The 25,241-nt window shown below is 40.9% G+C and overlaps 1 protein-coding gene across 1 annotated transcript; it reads left to right on the forward strand.

Moving 5' to 3' along the window:
* Positions 1-4,666: 4,666 nt before the first annotated feature.
* LOC308099417 (transmembrane protein 235-like) lies at positions 4,667-19,317 on the forward strand (the record flags this gene model as incomplete). Its single annotated transcript, XM_080448161.1, has 4 exons — positions 4,667-4,838; positions 6,404-6,511; positions 6,763-6,900; positions 19,073-19,317. 4 exons carry the CDS (start codon positions 4,667-4,669, stop codon positions 19,315-19,317), a joined length of 663 nt encoding a protein of 220 aa, XP_080304287.1.
* Between the last annotated feature and the right edge of the window lie 5,924 nt (positions 19,318-25,241).

A 25,241-nucleotide genomic window follows, 5' to 3' on the forward strand; every position in this document is an offset into this window, starting at 1 on the left:
GAGTTAGCTGGTTCGTCCCGGACACCGACGATATGTTAAAGAGATGACATCAGCATGTGACTGCAATTTGTTCATGTTCGCGGATGACTCGCCACTCCTGGTCTCGGACAAGGACAAATTGCAGGTTGAAAAAGCCCTTAGCTCTGAACTCGGTAAAACCTGCACCTGGCTCACTGATAACAAACTATCATCAGGGCTTTTTGTGTTATCCTTTTAGCATCATTGTAAGAGTGCATTAACAAATCCACTACTGAGCTTTAGATATATATATATTTTGGTAATGTTTAGTAAGCTGCAAGAGTCAAGGGTTTTTATCTTGAAAGAAGCTGGTATAAAATGAAATATAATATTTCTTGTTTGTTTGTGCACAGTACACCCAGGAACTTTAAATGGGGAGCTGTGACTTCTTCCCTGCTGTTCAATGCCTTCTTGCTGTGTGCCTCTGCCTCATGCTCCGCTGCTACTACTGCTGCTGCTGCTCTTAAAATAATTTCTGTTCACACTATTACTGTATATTTATTATTATTGTTATTGCTACTACTTGTATTTGCTTGTATCTCCCTCTCTGTCTCTCTCTCTGTCTCTTCTCTTTCTCGCTCTCTCTTTCCCCCCGACACGGTAGAGGCAGATGGCTGATTGTACCACATGCCGTTTACATTTCTGACTAATAAAGTATTCGATCAATCAATAAATCGCACGCACGCACGCACGCACGCACGCACGCACACACACACACACACACACACACACACACACACACACACACACACACACACACACACACACACACACACACACACACACACACACACACACACACACACACACACACACACACACACACACACACTTCCCATGTTATCCTGCACGAGGCAACGCTCAAATTTGGCCCTGGAGCTGTCTCTGGCGTAAGCTATGGCTTAATTGACCCGCACCCCCACCGCCTTCACCCCCTCAGTCAGTGTCACACTCTATGAGGGCCCTTTTCTTCCTCTTAAGGAGGGCAACAATTTCCTGGTTCATCCAGGGCTTTGCTATTAGAGAAACAGCGTAACCTTTTCCTGGGGACGAGCCTGACCTCTCCTCACAGTGCCTGATGTAATCTACTATAACATGACATAGGCTGTGTACCCTGAAGAACACATCCCAGTCGGTCGTCTCAAGTTCAAAACTCAGCCACTCCTCAGCCATTGCTGAACATAGAGAGAGACAGGGAAACAGAGTGACAGAAATACAAAGATAAGGAGGGAGGGGGGGGGGGGGGGGTGGAGGGAGTGGGAGAGAGATATGAAGTAAAGCTGAAATGGAGTATGACAAGATAAAACACATACACATTTTAGTGAACTTTTGCTTTAAACTGAGCAAATCTCATAAAAGGAAGCCACAATCACTCTCTGCAAAGGCAGATGTATTTATATTTCTGTCTTATTCGTCTTATAAACAGTCTATCCGTGTGGTAACACCATGGTGGATAATGGATAGAGGTCACAGAGAGGGCATTTATTGGCATTTGTTTATGGTCTTGAAGGCAATTTTCACACATGAATAATTCACACTATCAAATAGGGTTGGTCCAAATCAGAATCAGAATCAGAATCAGTTTTATTGTCACATCACAGGTTTACAAGGTAAAAAAGTGGGTGAAATTCTTTTTTGTACATCGTTCCCATCGCAACGTTAGTTTCCATAGAAAGAAGAGGGGGGGGGGAGAAGAAGAGGGTGGGGGGCAGGTGGGAAGGAGATCAAAAACAAGAGAGCAACAGAAGGCCAGACAAGTTATCTACATATTTACAAATTACCTGAGATAATAAATAAAACTAAAAAAAATAAACTAAGGTGCCTGAGCATAGCAGCAATGTATTGTACTGTGCATGTTATACTTATACTGTGCATGATAGACAAAGGACGTTAATGATCAGCTATGCTCTATAAAGCAGGGGTAGGCCACCTTAGGCACGGGTGCCAACATTGGCCCAGTCAATTAAATTAAGTCCCCTGAGCTCCCCTCACATCTGTATAAAAAATACATCCTGCACATATTTGTCAGGCCAAAGTATGTTTTGCACCCCGTCCGTCCGCCCGCCTGTCTGCCCGTCTGTCCGTCCGTGTGCATCTGTGTACAGCTAATCTTCAGATTTTTCATATTCCATCCTGATTGGCTAAGATTGGCTTCCAAAGTTTGCAGGAGTGCTCCGTTTTGAACAAAATTCCTCAAATCATGAACACAGCGTGCGGTTTCGTGACATTTTGCACACACATTCCCACTAGGCCGAGAAAGAAATGCCACTTGAACATTTTCTAATCAGCCTCATGGTGGCGCTATAACAGGCCGATTCGTGTTTTTACCTGTAACTGCACCAATCTGTGTAAAACTTTGTATGTGCACTCCCACTCAAAAAAATACCTTTGCTCTGCATTTTTCCCATGTTCGTTTTATAGCACCACCAGGTGGCCGACTTATGTAAAACATTTTTTTTATATATTACTCCTTCAGATTTTATAGTCATGTGATCATCTGGCCCACAATAACCTACCTGACCTGGCGGAGGCCTGTGCTCTGAGGAGCACTTTTTCTAGTTCTACATTCATTCAAACTCTGACTGAGGAGGGAGTCTGGGATATTGGTGGGGTTATTGCTCTAATGTAATGATCATTGTCCTGATGTGAAAGAAAATATTGAAAGGTTGTTTATATCAGAATCTGATGGAAATATTTTATTTTGATTTGGTGTCATAATTAAAAGTAATGTTGGCACGACTATCAAGTAAATACAAACGTGCCACTTCATGTCAAAAAGGTTGACCCCATCAGGAATTTAGAAAATACTCTAAATGCACAAGGTTAACATGCATGGGTCAAACACAGAGCACATGGAATAACTACATCAAATTGATTGTGGTGGTATGGTCCAACATCATGTGTAGAATGTCACATCTAATAACCACCTCTGGTTTTGAGGCCATGGATGACTGTAATTTGGCTCAAAGGAAGATGACAGTTTCTGTCCATGTTTTACAAGGTTATTATATCATCTCGAACCCCATGGTGCTCACTAGCCGTGTCATAACACTGCACCCCAATGTCCTGGGCTCACACTGACAGCAAATGACACACAGGTTGCAGCCAAGTCCTCTAGCCTCTGACATAAAACGATATCAATACCAGCTGCGACCAAACATTTTGATATTGTCTGGATAGGCATTTCACATAGGCCTAATCCAGGTAATAGAGGATTAATATATGTGCTCTGTGTATTGTTGTTGATTGTGTTATTGTTCTATGTTTTGTTTTGCTCCCTTGATTGAAGTTTTTTTTCTTTTTTTTTTCTTTTTTCTAAATGTATGTATCATTATGTATTCTGTAATCTGTGGACCCCCTTGAAAACGAGATGGTTCATCTCAAGGGGTTATTCCCAATAAAAAGTTCAAATCCTAAAAGCTGATTCATGGTTCGCTTTGAAAGGATTCCTGAAATAGTTGTAGTTGGAAAAAACAGACCAATATCTGAAGGGAAAAAAAGAAAAACAGACGTGGTGGCCTACTGTCTGTAGCAGCAGCCCAGCTCTTTTATCAGGTATGATAGTAGCTCCATTAAGAACCTCTCACTCCGCTATACAGCTCCGAGTAGCGGAGTGAGAGGTTCTTAATGGTATGATAGGTGGTATAACCACCAGTTATTGGCTATATTTAGGATATAACGACTCAACCTGCAGGCTACTGCATATTAGTCTATATTGGAGGGTCATTTGAGTCATTATCTAGAAATTGGTAATTGACCACCACACCACTGATGCAAATACATTGGAACTGTTGAGGATACGCAGTTGAACTGTCAAAAAACCACGCGCGCGAGACGTCGGTCAATCGAATACAAAAAACACTCGCCCCAAAACACAGTCACCCCGGCCCGGGGTAAATCCGGCAACATCGGAACGGTCGCCACCAGGTAATTCTAAACGTAACCTCAGTAAACTATGCGTTAACGGCTAAACCTAACCTCATTCCTAAACCTCAGTAAAACTATGCCTAACTTTATTCCTAAACTTAGCCTCAGTAAAACTATGCCTAAACCTAACCTTATTCCTAAACTTAACCTCAGTTAGAAAAAAAAACTATGCCTAACTCTAAACTTATTCCTAACCTTAACCTCAGTAAAACAAATACAAGAAATGGTGGGCGAGCAGTCCGCGAAAGAAATAGGGGCGAGCGTGTTTTTTAGGGCGAGCTTTCCGGTTACAGTTTCATTATTCTGCTCGCTGCGCGCAGAAGAACATGGGAACGGAGGCATCTCCTCCTTTCTGTCCATCTGGAAGGAGATTTCCTGCGCATTGTGTAATTTTTGTGGTTTCCGATTTCTGATTTTAAAAGCAGTCCTTTTGCCAACTGAACTGCACGATGAACAAGCAGCACTTTTCAACGAAGGATACCATTACCGCTGGAGAGCTTTTACGCACCGAGGAGCCTCGCGTTGTGACGTTAACGGCAGCTGTGTCCACATTATAACAGCCTATACTTCAATTTAAGAAGCTCCTAATCAGCTGTAGGAGATAATGTAATATAATAATACAATATAATACAATATAATATAATATAATATAATATATATAATGAGGTATGGAGTGGTGGTTATGATAATAATAAGATAGTAAGATAATAATAAGATAATAATGAGGTATGGAGTGTTGGTTCTGGCGGCTGGGTTCACCGGGATGCTCAGCTTCAGCCTGCTGGCCGTGGCCATTGGAACAGAGTATTGGTACATCATAGATGTGGACAAACCCAACTACACCGATTCAGAGGATCTGAGCTCTCATTCCGGACTGTGGGCGACGTATGAAGGTATGTGTCAGCCTATAGAAAATGTATTTTTATTGACTTATTGTTATGTTGTATTAGTAAAATCATGAGCTGTACAGTGGTGGAAAAAGTACTCACATTTTTACTTAAGTAAAAGTATCAATACTGCAATGTAGAAATACTCTGTTACAAGTAAAAGTCCACAGTTTAAAATGTAGGCCTACTTGAGTAAAGGTACAAAAGCATTAATTGGTATCAAAATGTAGCCTACATAAAGTAGGCCTACCAAAAGTATACAGCACTCATTATGCAGAATGTCCCATTTCACAAGTTTTCAAATGTATACGAATCTTTTGAAAATAGCAGATCTACAAGCTCATTATGCATCACATGCAATGCATTGTTAGCTTGTAGATCTGCTATTTTCAAATGGCCGAAATGTATATAGGGGCTTAAGTGAGTAATATGTTTTGAAATAATAATTAAAATCAAAGTAGTAACGAAAAGTTTTCAAATAAATGTAGTGGAGTAAAAGTACAATATTTGGATCCGACATCATCCGAGTTGTAGTGGATTAAAAGTAAAAGTAATGGAAATTGGAAATAGGCTACTCAAGTAAAGTGAGTGATCCTCAAAATTGTACTTATAAGTACAGTACTTGAGTAAATGTACTTACTTACTTTACACCACTGGAGCTGTCTAATCTCTCGAAGTGAATCAATGATTAAGAACGAATGGTCTCAAAACCATCGCGTTTCCCCTAGAATGGATGCAACCGCGGTAATGATGCAGGTGGCAGCTATGGGGGGGAAATATATATTAGGCAGATTTCTTGTCGGATTCATTTCTAACAATGATTTACATAAGTGTATTCCGCTCAATAACTGTGGCAATTAGACCACTTTAGCGCGCTAAATGCACTTGCAAGACTCACCACGGTAACAGGATATGTGGCATGGCATGGGCACAAGGGACATCTGGGCACCTCGATGTAAAATTGTCTATTCTGTGCAAAATGTTGCAAAACCTGTATATCCAGTCATTTTGGGGCATCAACAAGAAATTGAAGGATTAAGTCTGATGCATGTTCACATCATGTAGGCCTATACTTTACATTACTTAAGACCATTTTCAAATATTTCATTTTTTAACATTTTGGACAAAATAGCCAATTTTACATGGAGGTGCCTAGATGTCCCTAGTGCCCACCTATGCTGTATCCCTCACCACCATCAAACCGACCATCTCTTTCTCCTTCTCTTTGCTCTCAGTCATATTTCAAGTTAATGTGTGATTTATATTGATAACAGAGTAAAATGTGGTCTGATGTAGACAATTATTGTCGAACATTTAACAGGAGCAGCCTTTTCTTCACCAGTGTATAGACACTCCTTTATGCATTGTGCATAGATGGATAGAGCTTTATTGATCCCTTAGGGGAAATTCACTTCATGATTTGCAATTTTCTGATATGATCACATAATATTGTAGTGGGAATTGTTCTTATTGAATATAGAGTGGCAATATGTGGAGTAGGCTACACAGCAACATCCTGATAATGGTGTGTATAACAACTGTAATTAACACTCATGGTGTACTGTGTATAGATTTACAGATCACCTTCTCTATCATTTTCCCAGGGAACAGCAGTTTCCTTGTCCCCTCACTTCTGGCAGATACCTCCAACCTGTCAGATGTAGAGAGACACCTTCTGGGTGAGTTTGTTACACCACTAACACTTCAGGTGAAACATTTAATTCCAAAAGACAAGCTCACAGCTGACGCGTTGTGAGCTTGTAGATCGTCTTTTTCTTTGGTTAAGTGGTCCCCATGATCTTTCCTTGAGTGCCACCCTCACATTGGCTATTTTTGAAATAATTTAGATTATCTTTTGTGGTTAAGTGGTTACATGTTCCTGCCAAGTTCACAATAACTATTGTGCATGTATTGTAATGTGTGTCTGTAGTGTTGCACAGGGTTGCAGTCATCGTTTTGCCCCTCAGCCTGGTTCTGCTGGTGTTTGGCTGGATCTTCGGTCTGGTCAGCTCTCTCTCCCATAGTCCCACCCTGCTGGCCTGCACAGCGTCCTATCTGCTTTTCTGCAGTAAGTCAAACCTTTCTTCTCCTAGATCTGAGGCCCGAGGCCATGACACAATGTGAATACTGCGTGGGTCTGAGCATGAGCAAGGTCATGGCCCAGCGGGCAAGAAACATTGTACAACATGCATGCTCTTTAATTAGTGCGTGGGTATTCAGTATGTCCTGTAGACTCACTTATTTGTGTGCGTGCGTGCGTGCGTGCGTGTGTGCGTGCGTGCGTGCGTGCGTGTGTGTCTTCCTTGAGCTGCAAAGGGCCAAGGGGGCATCCTTGAAATCCAATGTTGTGTTAACTTGCTTCAAAATGAAGGTAACCAAGGGAATCTAATTTGCGTTCAGAACCAGACACAGAACCACTGAAAAGTAGACTCTCTGCACTGTACTGTACTTATATATTACTACCCATGCATACTACTATAAATACAATACAATGCGTCCATCCATCTATTGTTTGCTGCCAAAAAAGATATATTAAAAAAATCGAATTCTATCACAAATCAAAACTTGCTGAGTCCATTCATGCTCCCTAAAGGTTGAACCCAAACCAAGTGACCCCATGATCTTTCCTCGAGTGCCACCCTCAGGCCAAAGTTTACACTTCTTAGCCATGCAGACCATTAGTGTGGCTTTTAGAGTATTTTTTTCATATATACAGTACAATATAGTAGCTGTTAGGATTGTGTGAAAACAACTCAAATAGCTGGCTGGGGTGAAACACGATTGCTGAAGGCTGCAACCAAAAGGCTGCATATTGTAAATCTCTGTGCCGACATTAAAACGATCTCATTTGAGTTAATTAAGTTGAGTTGAAGTACCGGTAATGATTTTTCATCAGTTACTAGAGTATGCAGTATGCACTTTTAGTAAAAAAGAAAATCAAGACATGTTCAGACAGAGCGGTTTTAAATTAGGAACTGCATGGTCTAAATAACTAACAGTAATGGTTCCTTTCGTAGATAATTATGTGAGAGGTTGTCAAGATGAATTGGATTTTCACTGATGGGGTACAAAATAAGTGTTAATTAACCAAATGGAGATTTTATTTCAGTCAGAATGGAGAACCACTAACAACTGTTTTAAACTCAAGAAGCATAAATAATCAATCCAGTTAGCTTCTGTTTCTCAGTAACATGGGATATAATATTTGATAGTTTTCTTCTGTTTTCGCTTTAATCAAATAATGTTTTGCAGGTCAGAAATGGTGACTACCCACACAATATAATTAATTATTCATGCACACTCATTATTGGCATTGATCACAGTTAGAAGATATTAATGATCATGTTCAAGTGGCAGAGAATTGCAGGCAGCATTGAAGCACATTTCAACAGCAAGGCAATTTGTGCAACACATTATAAAAGTAATTTTAACACCTATCTCCTTTAAGCAAATGAAACACATTATGAAAGTACATTTGAATTCAGTAAAAAGGAAGAAGAAAGAAAAAGAGAAAGAAGTAAAACACCTATCTCCTTTGATAGGAAAGACCTACTCAGGATACAGAGCAAAAACACACTATAAAAAGAAGAGTCATTAACTGCCTTTCACACTCTTTCTCTTTTATGGCATTCCCAGTCACTGTCTACATGGCCGTAGCAGACGGGGGGGACGGGGGGGCGGCCTCGCGTGGGCCGCGAACCGGTATTTGGGCCGCGAGGCCACGGGGAAAAAGAGGAGGAAAAAAAGCCTCAAATGAGGCCGGCACTAACCTAACCCTAATCCTAACCCTATAACCGAAATAAATAAACCAAAAACTGGGGGAAAAACGGACCCAATCCGCCCAGAACCGCGGAAAATTTTCGCGCGCGCGGGGATCCTCATGCACGCGCGCTGCGTGCGCGTGCATGAGGCGCGTGGTACAAATATGTCCCCCCCAACTGGGAATGGCTTCCGACGGCTCTGACTGTCTATATATGTGTTTTAATCAATAAAATGTTCCTTTTGGTGAGTAAATTGAGCCTATTCATCAATTTAATTTAAGCATTTAAGAATTCACAGACCGTATGTCGTTCTGATAATTGTCAGTCTACATCTTCCGACTCCCATATAATCATCCTGCCCGTATTGGTATGGCACTACAGAAACAATTTTCTTCCAGGCTATCTGAGGATGGTAGCAAATATAATCCTAAACATCAGCAGATCACTGCAGGCCGCCCTCGTTTAGTAATAGTATATAAGAGTGTCGTGCTTGAGTAAAAATGTCCTGGGTCTATTACGTACTGTAGCATACAGCAAATGGGACCAGAATGTGCCGATCCCCTTTTTTTATCTTGAATGAGGATGCCGTTTTTATGAGCAGTGTGCACTGTCACCTGGAGTGCTTCGTACTGGAGTAAACAGAAAACCCATCAGGAAAAATGTTTGTGCATTAGACGTGGCTCCACAGCGACCTCAGAACGGGTGAAATCCAATCCTAGGCTGAGGGTTAAATTATACGTGAGGGAAAATACGTGGCTGTGTCATAAAATGCTGGCCGTTACAGCTGTTACTGCTACTGCTGATGGGTGCAGGCTTGCAGAGTGCACAGAGAAGACAGCTCTCATTTTATGTTTGTTTACAAAGTGACTCCTATCTATAATCTCTGCTTCAAAGGTGTCATGGCAACTCTGGTCGATCCTTTTCCCTTATCCTGATCTATTCTTTTATTTTACCGTATTTATTTTCGGGCGGGGGCACTGTCTGTGAGCTTGAGAGCCCTGGAGAAATTCATATTCCAGACTGACACAAAGCCTACTGTTTTTTTACCCTCCAAGGTTTCATTTATTATTGTTGTTTTGCTATTTATTGTTTAGTTTTTTTTGTTTTTGGGGTGAGGGGGCAGTTGCCTGTGTTCTTGAGAGCTCTGGAGAAATTCACACCTCCAGCTTGAATGACACAGACTGACATAAAGCATACAGCTTTTTTTAATCCTCCAAGACTCTCCCAGACATTTCTCTTCGTTACTGTTATGACCCTGCCTAGGGGTCAAGTCTCTTGCACTTCTCCAGCACATATTGCAGCATGCAGGGGTGTACGGTTATAGTGGAGCGCTATGTCGCGCCGACTCGCGCGTACACACGCACGTGAGCGATCACCGATTGAAATAACCTCTTTAATGTAGGCCTATTTATTAACCGACAATATACTGTATATCAAATAATGCTATTCTATTTACTTGCATAATGGGGAAACTTTAGTGTTGTCATAATTATGCATTTACCTTGCAGACCGTCACCTCTCTAATTTAATTAGTTCATGAATCCATCAGCCGCTGTCATCCAACTCTTTTGACTGCTTCAGACAGAACATCTGACACCTACAGTAGGCTTCCTAGCAGGTCACACAATGAACCGTTGATATGCATCCAACCATTCCTGTTCATTCAAGCAGTGACACTCAGCGTCGATCGGCAGGTTTTGTAAGCGAGTTGTGAAAACTGCGAATGGTGCCTGCGCGGGCGTGCGTGCAGCTTCAAAGCTAGTGGAGCTGCACTAGGCTCCACCAGCAGCTCACCCCTGGCAGCCACACCAACATTTCAATCCACATAGTATGAGCATTATAAATAAATGGTCTTGAATCTTGACTAAACAGGATTCCCCTCTTCCCACTGCCAAGAACCACCAGCAAACAAAGACTTATTAAGGGTTTATTTAAATTGTTTACCTTCAAAAATGAATCAAAAACAATTGAGTGACCTAAACTCCTAATCAGAAAAAAAGAACCCAGGAGAACAAAAAGGTTAAACGTAAACACTACTACTCCTATCGATCCTGGGCTGTAATCAGTTAACACTTAGGTCTGATACTTTTCACAGACAGTTAGGCTGGCAGTCAGGCTGGAAGTGGACGGGGGAAAGCCCACAGGAGCTGCAGAAAGCTGGTCTTTTAACCCACTGGCTTGGAGGCTGGAATCAATCCTGGAACAATGTTCACAACAATCAATCAGTCACTCACTCAATCAATCAGCCAAGCATACCTGCACCACAGAGAGGAGGGGTGGGGGGGGGGAGAGAGAGAGAGAGAGAGAGAGAGAGAGATCCACAACTCCTGCACAGAGGAGTGTAAAGCACATACTATACTGTACATTTGAACATGTTCATACAATCTCATGGGGTCTTAATTACACGCAGTGTTAACAGTGTGATACAGCACAAAGTGAACATGTACAGAATTTGATAAGTAACACTCTGTAAAACTTGCACGCTCGCCTGCAGTTAACACACTCACCGCGAAAGGGGAGAATTCTCCCCTTTGCAGTCAATGGTGTTTACCGCCAAAGGGGAGAATTCTCCCCTTTTTGTAATTTTTTTTAATTTTGTTTTTTAATTTCTAAAATGTTTCTCTAATTTTTGAGTATTAATTTTTTTTCGTTATTCACAACGAATTAGGAGATTAAAAAAAATCCATTCACTTCAATGTTAAAAAATACAATTCTATAAAAAATCATTAAAAACGCAGTGGGTGAGTACATTATGAATAAATTCTGGCAGTCAATGTTAATCAGACATGCTTCCCGCCCGCACAAACATGGCCAATTGTGTTTGTTGCAGCACCGGGCCCAGCCTGAACTGAGGCATGATTGAGGATTCTAACGCCAATCTCCTGGGTGGTGGTCAGGAACCTCACACTTGCACCATGCACCCAGACACCACTTGATTCATATTTTGTCACACTTAATGATTAAGACCTGAGGCCCATTCTGCGAATGCCTTCTAAAATCAGTTGCTGTCAAACCTTTTTGTGCCAAGGGACCCCCACAATGATATGTATTTGGCCGTGGACCACCCATCTGAAAATGTTTTGTATCAGGGACCCCCAGAAGAGAAGATTTGTGTTAAAAAAAAAATCTAACACAAAAGATTTTTCTAAAATGTTCAAAAATAGCAGATGTACAAGCTCGCTGTGTGGCCCGAAGTGACGCGCTGTGAGCTTGTGCATCTGCTATTTTTGAGAACCGAGGGTAGTAATCAAAAACCATGAAGTAGTTTTCACTTTCAAAGAATTTACATGACTGGAGTACATTTCTGCAACATTTCAGATTCTGATTAATTCTTTATTGTCCCCCATAGAGGACATCTGCTTTAACAGTCTGTACACAATTAAATACAAAACAAGTCACACAACTTAGTATATATTTTATAGTGTTCCCAGGCTATTAAAGGCATTGATTGCTGAGGCCACAAAGCACTTCCAAAAGTGTCGAGTAGTTACAGTATACGGCTGCAACTACTGATTATTTCCTTAGCGATTATTCTATCGATTACTTTTTCGATTAATTGAACAATCAAGGAGTGTGTTATTTTTTATTTCAACGAATCGACACAAAAAGATTGTAATAGACTTTTAAATCTAATCCAAGAAGTGGGTGAAATTAGTTTTTGTGCAAGCTCATCATTTTGTAGTTTTCAGAAATGAAAAAAGGAGGGAAAGATAGAGAGGGAGAGCAAGGAGAAAATAAAATGGTTAAAAATAACATGTAAAAAATAACAAAATAAAATATATCTTTTCACATAGCATAAAAGAGTACACATGTTGCAATGCAATGTGTTGCGAGCTTGTATATCAGCATCATAACATTTTTGTTACCTACTGTAATGAGTAATGACAAGGAAAGATATATATATTTTCCCCCCATAACCTTCCCAGATTATTGCTGTGCGATTATTGCTGTGCGTTGCCATCCAAACATTCAGTGCACTGCACCCTACTGTACAGTACAGTGCACTGAGTGCGTGCACTGACCGACCCTACTCAGAAGCAGGGTTGGCCAGTGCGTTGACTCTGAACACCAATGAAAACAACAATGGTGGAAGAAGTAGCCTAATTAGTTGATAAATGCCTACTAGACAAGGCTAAATGTGTGCTACACAAGTCATTGGTGCCAGTCAACTGTTGTTTCTATTTTGACAGCCAGTGGGTTAGGCAAGTACAGGAAGCAGCGAAGGACAATACAGACTGCAGGCACGGAGGCGTGAAGCAACAATCCTAATATACAATTGAGAGTCCAGCGCATGCGGGTCCTTTTCATCGAGTGCAGCCGACTAGAGCCGAGCGAAAACGAACCGGCGGCCATTGAAATGTCTGCATCTCCACCTCAACCGGACTGCCCTTTCGCGCACAAAAAGGGAATCATAGCTGCTTTTTCCTTCTTTCAATGTTGTGCGTGTGTATACGTGCTGTGTGTGTGCGTGTGTGTTTGTTACTGTGCCTTTGTACTTTCGCGGTTTGTCTGTGCGGTCTTCTACACCGACGTTCGGGACAGGCCAGGCGCCAGGATGAAATGACTGAGGGGGCAGTTGAAAATTGTGGGGGGGCACACCAGTCGCGCAGCATGCACGCGCGAGAAACAAGCAACCAGGTTTATGAAAACAAGCCCAAAAGAAGCGAGCCCTTCTACCCGCAGTGTCGAACTCTAGAGGTTCGGGCTGCATAGCGGCCTGAATTTCTAGTACTGTACATTACACCCTCCACAGGGAAGGTGCGTTGTCTCTACTGACCGTTCATAAAACTCAACTGAACTCACTGTGAAGCGCACTCTGAAAACTGAGCACATTCTCCGAGTATATTTCCAAACGCACCCTATATTTGCGGCCAGAGGGGAGGAGGGTGATGCATGGTTTGAGGGGTGGCAGTCAGGGGTCGTGTGCTATATGGTCAGTGCTCTGTGAGCGGTGGCAGTGTGACAGCCTGACAGGAGTTGTTTGCTACATGGTCAGTTCTCTGTGACTGGTGACAGTGTCAGTGAGGGGTGGCAGGTTGCAGGGAGGCCAATTATTAATAATCGTTTCAGAGACATCTCAGAGGCATTCCATAGAAACACAGAAGACTGCTCGGTTTTATGGCGGGTAAATGGACCATTAACCTTGCTACATACAACAGGTCATGTTGATAGTGTGTCCCTGTATTGGTACAGACGTGTACCGGCGTTTAATTAAGTGTATACTTAAACACATTTTGCAGGTGAACAGGTGACTTAATCTTCGGCATTGAGTCACAGAAAAGGACACATAGATAGTTGAGAGTAGACTGCACATTTAAATCTAAACCTATAAGCTATAACAGAATGTGCTCTGGAAGCAGAGCATAAATCTTGCTCATGGGTTTAATATAACTCATTGCAGACAGTTTAATGGCAACTGAAGCTCTTAAATCTGGCCACCAGAACAACTTGCGGCCTTGCTACTGCTTGTTTCTGTATTTTCACCTGTTCTAGAAGAGAAAGGATTGCATTGCTGGATTCCTCCAGAACCATAATGCAAAATGTTAGGTGAGGTGTATAGGGGTTTGCTGCAGGTCTTGGTCTATTCATGGCTTCTGCAATATGTCATCAGACATAAACAGACCATTTTCCCATTCATGGAAGTACTTGAATCTCTTCTCCAGGGGCTATTTTCAGTGGATCCTTTCAAATCAATCAGCACTTTAAAATGCATTAAAAGGTCATGATAATGCTAATGATCATTGATTTGGAAAATGGTCACAAGAAATGTCAGGTATACTGTGAGTCATAATCAGTGGGCTAAACATATGCCAGATCACTGGTATTGTCCTTTAATATTTTCTAAAATTCAGAAACACAAATTGGCTTATATAGGTACCATAGCCTACTGGCTAGACACATGCCGTCCTTGGTAATTATTATGAATTATTTTGTAGCCTGACTGAGCAAGCTCAGATGTCCTTTAAAATGTTGCTGTTGGGTTATGATAAGCCTGCCATCTGGGGAGGTCAAATTTCAATTTTCAATTTTGGCAGACACTTTTATTCAGCTTGTTATAAGCTGCTCCAAACTAATTGCCCCTAGCGGGATCAATAAAGCTATTTGAATTGGATTGAATTGAGAACGATATACAAGTGCACAAGGTCAGGGAAAGTGCCATGGACCTTTGGCAGGTGGTCAAGGACTTAGAGTGCTAGCCTAGGAGAGTATGCTACAAACTATATACTGTACTTAAATGCAATCCAATAGCCGTTGAGACAAGGGGAAAATCCTTGTTTGTGCTGCTCATTTGCATGAATACAGAACAACTTGTTGATGAGCCAAGCATTTAAGGTTCCGTCTCTCTTGCCATCTCTAAATTTATAGTAGAACACCAGTTAATGAACATTATAGGCAAGTTGTATTTTAGTCATGTTTAGTTGTTTTGGGGGGTATTTATATTCTTTGCACATACTTCTACTTCTTTCTGCTTCCTCTGTGACTAGTATATCCTCTCTCCGCATCCATGAACCTACTCTTTGGCCTTGATCTCCCCTTACACGGCAGTTCCTTCCTCAGCATCCATCTCCCAATGTACCCCTCATCCCTCCTTTTCACATACCACCTCAAACCATCTCCACTTTGATCAATTTTTATGGGTTTGTTTTTCATTATTATTATTTCAAAAGAAGATGCCATTTAATTTTGTCTTAAGTTTCAAAGTATTATCTTTTTTATCTTTGATTTATTTGATTTGATTTATTTGATTTGCACAACAGTTTATGTATATGCATGATATGATAGTTCTTTCCATGGGAATTTAGTTGTTGTGCCGGTGAGGTAAGAAACCCTAGGGGGGCTTATGCGAGTACCTCACCGTTTACATTACGTATAATTAGAATTATTTAATATTAAAAAAAAATATATATATATATATATATATATATATATGATAAAAACATATGATAAAGAAAATAGGACAAACAATAAATATAAAAGTACAAACTGGGCAGGAGAAAAGAAAAAAAGAATGATTTGGACAAAGCAAAGACATGATACTACTATATATTCATGTGAAAATAGTAGATAAGAGATTTAGAAAATCCATACGTGATGCCTATCATCTAGTTATCCACTCTGGTATTCAATTTACGTATTAGGCTTCTTGTGTAGGTAGGTAGGGAGGATGTGGTAGCTACTACATGGAAATGGGCATTCCATAGTGAAACACCTTTATATTTTATGGCAAACTGCCCCCTGTTGGTGGTACATAGTGGGACATTTAATTGATTTGCTTGCCTGGTTGGTGTAAGAATGAAAGCTGGAATTTGTCTGGAAGTACTGTTTGAAATGATCTGGGTATTTTGTGTTTTGTTTTGTAGGTGAATGTACATGTTTGGACTGGAGTATATTTATATTAAAGATAGTTAGTATATTGAGTGATGAAAAAAGAGGTGAGGACAGATACTGTGGACTAGAGTTTGTTGCTATTCTGACAAACTTTTTTTGTAGCATATATAATTTATGGAGGTAGGAAGGATAGGTACTAGCCCACACAATATTACAGTAGGTAAGGTTGGGATACTAGGCTGTAGTATAGGGTTATTAAACAGGCTCTATTTAGAAATGACAGATTTTTGGGATAATCCCCCCAACTTTCTGTGTTACCTGGTCGATGTGTTCTTTCCAGCAGTAATTCTCATCAACCATTATTCCCAAAAATGGGGTGGCGGCGCCGGCTACTCTACTTATTTCAATACCCTCAATACTGAGCTTAGCTTGCTCAGGGTTGTATTTCTTCCTACCAGAAAATCTCGACTGTTTAGCGATTGTTGTCCGTTTGTAATATGATTTTCTAGACAGTTGAAAACAGTACCTCGAAACCCATATCTGGACAACTTTGATAGTAGTATATTATAATTGACAGTATCAAAAGCCTTTGAAAAGGTCTAGGAAAAGTCCCAGCACATATTGGGATGACTTTAGCCATCTTTAGGTCACTTAGGTACCTCTCCAGTTGTCAGTGAGATTGAACATATAAAAGTTAGTGAGCGGTTCTACGATAGTTTTTACCTCCTTTATGAGTGTAGTTCTGATTTCGTCATGTCCAGCTGCTGTTGGTTTCAGCTTATCCATGATGTCAAGTACCTCCTGTGGGTCAGGAGGTAGCCTACCATTAATTAGAGGGGAAAATACTTTCAAGAAGTAGTGAAAATGGAACATACAAGCTCGTAGATCGTCTATTTTCCACTATGTAGCACCCTCAATTCTGTCACCTCCAGTCATCTTCATTTAACCCATCCTAACTATTAGGAGCTTAACCACTCAAGCCCTATATACTTCATCATATGACAAATATAGAAAATAGCCAATCTACATTCTCACCTCGCGTCATGATGTAATTCATGGTGACCTTGTAGATCTGCTATTTTAGATATATATTTTTTTAAACATTTTTAAATCTGGATGGAAACCTTTCGCTATAATGACTCAATGCCCAAAATAGGGATGCCAGATTGAAAGTGGTTAATTGACAGCAGGGGTGTAGTGCTCTCTCAACGTTATTGTTCCATTACTATCTCTATGTTGGGTAAGAAATGTTATGTATTTATTCCGGTGGGAATTGTTCTGTAATTGTGTCTGTATTTGTCATTTATGTTGGAAATAAAGGCATAATGTTCTGTCTGGCCAATTATGTTTTTTTAATATAATTGCCCTATTACCTATGCTGATTAATAAATATAAAAAAAGAGAATGTTATTGCATCTTTTTTGAGCAATTGCACGCACGCCCGAACATGCACGCCCGCCAGACTGCATCGCGTTCATTCCCATGATGAACCATCCAACATAGCGGTGTGAGAGCATACCTGGCTGCTTTGCATTGCATTAGCTCTTCAACTACATCCCCACACCATCCTATATATCCTCAATGCGCCATCTGTTGTCAATCATTGAGGTGTCAACGTGTACTTACTTAATAAGTGCTTTACATAACAATAGCCTATAGGCAGCTGCAGCACTCGCCCGATTTGCATGACATTAGACGTTTACCTATCATCACATACACAACACACAGAAGTTATACGCACAAAAGAGGGCATGCCCATATATGAGCATATACTGATGACATCGGCGATCTTCATATATGGGCATAAAAAGGACAAGGACTGACAGATACAGAGATCCAGTTGTCCAGAGCAGTCCAGATACCTGTATACAGATATCTCCATATGGGCATAAAAGGGACACAGGTAGACAGACAGGAACAAACATCTCCATATATGGGCACAAAAGGGACAGACGGGTACAACGATTACTCTGACAAAGCCCCCAACACTATCACTCAGACATATTGGTCGGATCGGCAGTGCGACGTAGGTGTGACGGCCGCATAGCGGCTCGAACCTCTAGTGTCATTAAGATAGCGTTCCTACTGTAAAAACAATCCCCACTACACCCTTGACTGACAGTAATTTATGCCGGGTAACTACCGTAAAGGAAAGCCCCAAACTGGGCATGTCTAAAGGTCATTCAGATAATGAGGTCCCATGTACGTAGACGTGACTACTGGGTATTGTAGCAGGTGCAGCAAGTTGACATCCACAGCAATTATCTTTAGATCGACAGACAGGCCTTTATTGTATCCTGTGGGGAAATGCACTGGCGTATGGCGGGTTCTAACGTTGACCGGGCCAGATTCTTAAACCCCCCTCCCCCCTCGGGGGGAGGGGGGTTTAAAAAAGAGGATTTTTTTCCCCCTGGGAGAGCAGGGTTTTACAGACCGGGCCAATGAGAATACACCACTGGGGAAATGCACGTGTCATCACAGCAACTTTAAACAATAGAAACACAACAGGTACAGTTAGTTAAGAGTAGAGGTATAGAACTAAGATCAATGAAGGTAAAAGTTCCGAATTAATTGCAACCTTTATGAACACCATGTAGATGGATGGGCGTGGATGGACTGAGAAGCACTCAGTCAGCGCCGATCAAAAAATTGATTATTCTGCAAAACATTTTCAGCGGTGGAGAAATAATTATGCATGAAAGAACGTAATTTAAAACTGGGAAAGGATCCGTGTCATTTTCGATTTTAGCTATAAAGCAAGTTTTTCTGAAAACTTTTAGGATTTAGAGCAGTGGTTCTCAAAAATAGCTGATATACAAGCTCACAGCGCGGCATTAAGTGACGCTCTGTGAGCTTGTATATCTGCTTTTTTTGAAAATGTTTAGAAAAATCTGTTTGGAAATGTTTGAAAATTTTACATTTATCAGATGGGTCCGCGGCCAAATACATATAATTTTGGGGGTCCTTCGCACTAAATAATTTCAGAACTACTGATTTAGAAGGCATTTGTAGAACCGGCCTCAGGGTCTCAATGGGTTAAATGTGAACACTGAGCGGTGGCAATTGCCATCCCCCCATGAAGACCTCAAATGACACCCCTGTGACGACATCCCTGTCTGTCTGTTGTCTCTGTGTGTGCTGCATCAACAGGTCTGTTCACCCTCTCCGGGTTGAGTGTGTACATCAGCTACTCCCAGCATGCCATGGAGGAGTTCCAGCGAGTGGTCCCCCCCGAGAGCCTGGCCTGCGTCAACGTGTCGTTTGGCTGGTCCTTGGGCTTGGCCTGGCTCTCCTACAGCCTGGAGGTGGCCACCGGCCTGCTGCTCATGTTGGCTACCAGGAGAGCCCAGCAGAAGGGCCACCGTGACTCTGGCGTGACCATCGCTATGGTCTAGAGACAGTCTACAAAGATACACACACACACACACACACACACACACACACACACACACACACACGCTATTTCTGGAAGTGTACACTGTCAAATCTTGAGTGTTCATTTAACTCTGAGGGTGTACAAATGGAACCGAATGGAACCCGTACAGTTTCTCAGAGTTAAAATGGCTAAATGAACACTGACGATTTTTACTGTGTAGGTCGTCCTGCAAAATTGTTTTTCTTACCAGGCAATTCATTAAGAACTAATTATTATTTACAAATGGCTTAGAGAAAAGGTTGAATTTGATTAAAAGGTGGGGTTCGTTTACAGCAGATGACATTGAAACAGGTGTTGAGCAGGGTCCAGTCTGGGTCTGGGTAACCTACAATAGAGACTATGCGTGTGACATCATCATACCCGGAAGTTATGCGGGAACGCCTACTGAGTGGCAAAAAAAATACTTTCTGGCCTTGACAGCCCATACATCCAAACAGAAAAGTCAGTTCTGATTGTATTAAACAACGTTAAACTCACCAACATGGCAGCTGCACGGAGAGCTTGAATTATCCTCTTTCTATCTGCAAAAGTGTTGCATGTGCATACTCTCTAGTCTCTATACATGCCAAACTAAACTGTAATCAGTGGTTCACCTCCTACATTGAAGCTGCAATCAGTAGCTTTTATGTCCTGCCCTGCTTTCAAACACATGTCTCCTGCCTGAGAGACCAAATTTCTATTCCGCTCATTCAAGCGGCAGATTCCACTTTGCCGGGAGGAAATGTTGTGATTCAGGCAGTACTATACCGACACCAGGGTCTAAATGTATGGAAGAGTATAGATGGGTTTCCGCGCGACGTCATCACAGAGCAGAGTGTGCAATCTGCGCATGCGGGAGGTAGAACGACCCGGAAGTGCCATTCACTCTATTGTTATTTTCGGGATTTAGATAGGCATAATGCTGCTATTATAGGCATAATAGGCATAATGCTGCTATTATATACAGACAGATCCAACTTCCGACAAATCATTTTTATTGAGTAAAGAAGATATTACAAACTGCATCATTTAATCTACTTTCATTAAACCCGGTGAAGACCATTTATTTTATCAATGTACAATGGACAGAGATGCTGCGGGTAATAGCGCCCTCTACAGGCTCTTCCCTCCACTGCGCGCGCATCATCGTCTCATGTTTACAAACGGGAAACCCATCTATAGGGAGACCACCTCTAAACACTGCTGCAGATGAATATTGTGTATAATTTGTGTTATTTTTTTGCTCATTGTGATGCTTACCGTGTCCTACTTGTCAAGCAGCTGTGTTGTTATTAATGCCATTGTAATGCTAATGCAATAATGAGAGGCTGCTATTGAAAACTCTGTAACGCTTAACAGCTAGAAGTGAACCGCGACGTGCCGTGAAACATATTTCACGGGTCCTGGATTTGTTTCCATACTCAGATAAGGTTCCCAGAACCTAATGGGCCTTAGCTTCAGGTCTGGGAACCCAGAACTCAGACGGTATATTTTCCAATTATTTCTATAAAAGGGAAAATAGCATATCTACAAGCTCACAACACATCGTATTGTTGTGACGCGTGAACAGTGGCTATTTTCGAATAGCAGAGAGTTAGCGTAGTTTTAACGTAACAAAGATTTATGCAACAATGCATTGCAGCCCATTTCCTGTGTTCAATTATTTAATTATAATTTATTTATTAGATGTATTTATTTTATTTTACACACAATACAACATATTACACGTGCAGACATACAATAAGCGAAGAAAATAATTATAGTTAAATAAAATCTGAATATTCACATAGAACAGAGTAGATCAGATACCTTGAAATACAAACACTGACATGACATTGCTAACATTCAGTTTATGGACTTCCAGTTCATAGGCCCCCTGGTTTGTTAAGTATTTATTACAGCACATAAGCTAATACATATTTTTGTTATAAATCACCTTTTCTTATTGGGCAGATTTGTCTTACGGGAATGTTGGCTTTTCAAGCCCATGTAGATATATATTTTTAGCTGTACTGTTGTTAAAGCGGTACCTATCCATTTTTCTTTAGAAGAAATATGAAAGATAAACCTTTATTGATCCACAGGGGGACATTGAGGTGTCATAGTAGCACTTACAGCACTAGGAGATAAACACAGGAACAAGTAAGAGTCAAGGGCCAACAAAAAGTAAAATAAAGATCAAATAAAATAGGCTTAGATTCTGAAACTGGACTTTTGCACTGGGTATCTGAATGAATATACAGTGTATGTACATTCTATCAATAAATGTAATTATAAATGTACGGTCTATATCTAAGTATAAATGTACAGTCTATCACCATGCAGTGAATATGAATGAATATGCATCTAATTGCCAATACATTATATGAATTGATATGTACAGTACTGCACTATCAACAGTGAATATGAATATATGTAGAATCTATCAACAATTAATATATGAATGAATACAAGTGATTCTCTAAACAGTTACCCTTAACAGGCAACTGTCAAGGTTCTGTAGTGTACATCCCAGTATTCCATGTGCGCCAGAGTCAAAGCCAGAGTCAGTAAATCCAAAAGAACTGACAAGCTTGGTTGTGGAGCCTGAATATAAATGGTGCATTTTTTATATACAATATAAAAGTATGCATGCATACTGTAGGAGCAGAGGCTAAAGTAAGTCAGACCATTTCTCCCAGGTTTTGTATTAAGTCTGTCCAACATTTTTGAACCACTTGGCATTCGCAGACCATATGATCCTTCTGAGGTGAGATCCTTTTTTTAGCGCTGTTCCTACTTGAAAAACTTTCAATCTGACTTCTTAGCATCTAAAAATCGAATAAGGTTGCAGCACTGACGTGAGATAAATATGGAATGGATGGATCACTGTAGATTACAGTGACTGTCAGAAAATGACTGATGTGCATAATTTGTTCCATGTATATTTTGATTGCTTAGTATCTCTGCATCAGCACTTCCTTCTCATCAACTGTGTTTAGATAGATGCTTGGTTCCGTATGTTACTTTGCAGTATATCATCACTGACTGATAGAAACCTTGTATCTCCATAATTCAACTTTTTTGTCACTTAATGCTCTACTTCGTCCTACAATTGTAAAGCAAAAGTAGTGAGAATATGCGATCTATAAATTGGGGGGGGGGGGGGGGAGGGGGGGGGGAACGTATTGGCTACTCTAAATAAAAAATTTGAAAAATAGGCGATCAACAAGCTCACAACGCGTTGCATCGCGCCGTGTTGTGAGCTTGTAGACAGACCTAGAAGTCGAACTCCTTGATCACGTCTAATCTGTTGTTTGGCCTGATGTTCGTGGCACACTTATGCTGGCCTTGAATTCTCTTGAGATCTCTGTCAATAGGAGCATCTGCTAAATGTCTGTGTTGTATGTATGTATTTTCCTCTCTACAACATTAAACCACTGAAATGAGGGCTGAAGATGAGTGCTCTAGTCTGTGCCAGTGATTTTCAACCTTGTTCATTTCAAAGAATCACTCATACAAATACAAGCAGCGAAATCTTGGTGCTGTGCTAACAACAACAATTACAATATAAAAACAAGATAATAATCATGATACTGGATGTAATAAAAAAATGTAAAATGAAGATAAAATAAAGTTGGCAATGAGCACAAACCTGCTCAGGTTGTGTATGTGTTATTATTATTTTCCAGTGATTATTCTTTCAGCATGGCTGCTGTATTTTTGATGGTGACAGTGAGAGAGAGACAGGAAAGGTCGGAGAGAGAGGGGATAACATCCAGCAAAGAGCCTCAGGTTGGATTTGAACCCGGATTTTGTCATATTATTTATGAGGTATGTGCTCTGGCCTGTGGGAAGAAACCTGAGAGAAGAGACATGTTGACAATTTCTATAGCTACATTATGAAACATTTTGAACAGGCTTTTTGGCAGAATATCAAGGCAGGAGGGCCATTTTAGATGTATAAATGTCATCCAAAATCATATTTATTTATGGCCATAGGATAAAATGGTGTCATCGTATTCAAATAAATTTTAAGTGGACACAGATATCCTGTACCCGATATGGATGCACTGACTGCTTGTCTAATTTTCATAATTTTGTCAGTGAAGAAGGAGAAAAGTTCCTTGCAGGCTCTAGTGGATAGAAGTTCGGTGTCAGAGGCACTGACAGGCTACTGACAACTGCAAATTATAAATGCGAAATCTCATTTCAGATGTCATATAATGAACAGCTTTTCAACACTCTTTTTTTCTGATCTTACCAGTGTTGCATTTCAATAAGATCTTTTTCTCACCAGAAACCAACCTTCACCTTAGTGGGTGCAATGGCATCAATAATATTTGTTATTTATTAGAATTAGAATTGAAATGTTCATTGACTGGAGACCCTGACGGAGTGGGGAAGAGAAAGCCTGAATCAATATTTCAGTACCATTGTGTGATTACCTGTGTTTGAAACATTTGTGTTGTCTGCAAAGCCTTAATTGGAAATGTTCAGACCCTTGGAGATTAATATTGAGAGTATGCCCCTTCCCTTCTTATGTGTGGGAGTTAGAAATGTATAGGCTTGTCCTACATATATATAGTTCCAGCCTTGGATCAAGACTGTCATAGATTTCTTTTATCGATTCTTCTGACATTCATAGATAAATAAATGTCAGAATCAATAAAATAAATCTATGACAGTCTTTATCCAAGGCTATAGTTCCAAAGCCCCCTGGTGGGTTAATAGTACAGCTGCATATTGAGTCCCTTCTTGCACAGTCTCTACAAAATTGGTGTGCTTGTCTTACATATTATGTATAGTTCCGAAGCCACCTGGTGGGTTAGCACAGCTGCATATCGTGTCTCTTTCTGCTCACCGGTCTTTGCCTCAGGCAGCAGAGTAAATTACTTCCATGCTGGAGATCTGTGCTGTATGCAGTTGCACTGTTGGTGACCACCGTCTCAATGTTTCTTCCTGAGCCCAAAATAAAGAGCACCTGCGTGAGAGTACTGTGTGGCTGTGTCATTCTTTAATCTTTTTTTTTAAAGATGTATTTTTGGGCTTTTTATGCCTTTGTTAATTATTGATAGAACAGTAGTAGGCTGACAGGAAATGGGGAGAGAGAGATGTGGAGTGACATGCAGCAAAGGCCGTCGGGACCGGGCCTCGAACCCGCGACGCGCTGTCAGGCTACATAGTAGCCTAGGTGCCCGGACCGCTACGCCAGCAGTCCAGGCCTGGCTGTGTAATTTTTGCCTGTACATATTTACCAACATAGCTTCAGAGGAGGAAATCAACCAAAAAGCCAAACATTTCAATAGGTTTCCACGACTGGACTTGGGAGGGGTTGACTCGACAAGAACAGTTGCACTGTTATCTTGGCCAAATCTAAAAAAGAAAATCTTATCTTGAACAAAGTTTCTGTTAAAAACTAAATCAAGATTGTGCTTGATAATATAATAATTGATAGTAAGTGTTTTTCCTGCCAAAGACTTCTGTTGTTCTCTTGTTTTTGATCTCCTTCCCACTTGCCCCCCACTCCTCTTCTTCTCCCCCCCCCCCTCTTCTTTCTATGGAAATTAACGTTGCGATGGGAACGATGTACAAAAACGAATTTCACCCACTTTTTTACCTTGTAAACCTCTGATGTGACAATAAACCTGATTCTGATTCTGATTCTGAAGACTTCTAGATTTAGTGTGTAAAAAGTATTACCTGCCTAATGTTTTTCAGACAAGCTGTGGCTGAGGAATGGTTGTAAAAAGTTGATACATTTGCGGAATTGGTTGGGTGCTTTGTTTCTTAGCAGAATCACCATTCTTTTAGCCTATCAAGACAGAGATTGAGGAATCTACCAGCACACAGCAAGGCCCTAGCTTGTCCCGGGAAGAGTCATGAGTGCCATTAGCCTGGCTGCAGCCTGGACCCAGCAGACAT

Source organism: Gymnoscopelus braueri (genome assembly GCF_963280865.1).
Source record: "Gymnoscopelus braueri genome assembly, chromosome: 13".
Lineage (NCBI taxonomy): Eukaryota > Metazoa > Chordata > Actinopteri > Myctophiformes > Myctophidae > Gymnoscopelus > Gymnoscopelus braueri.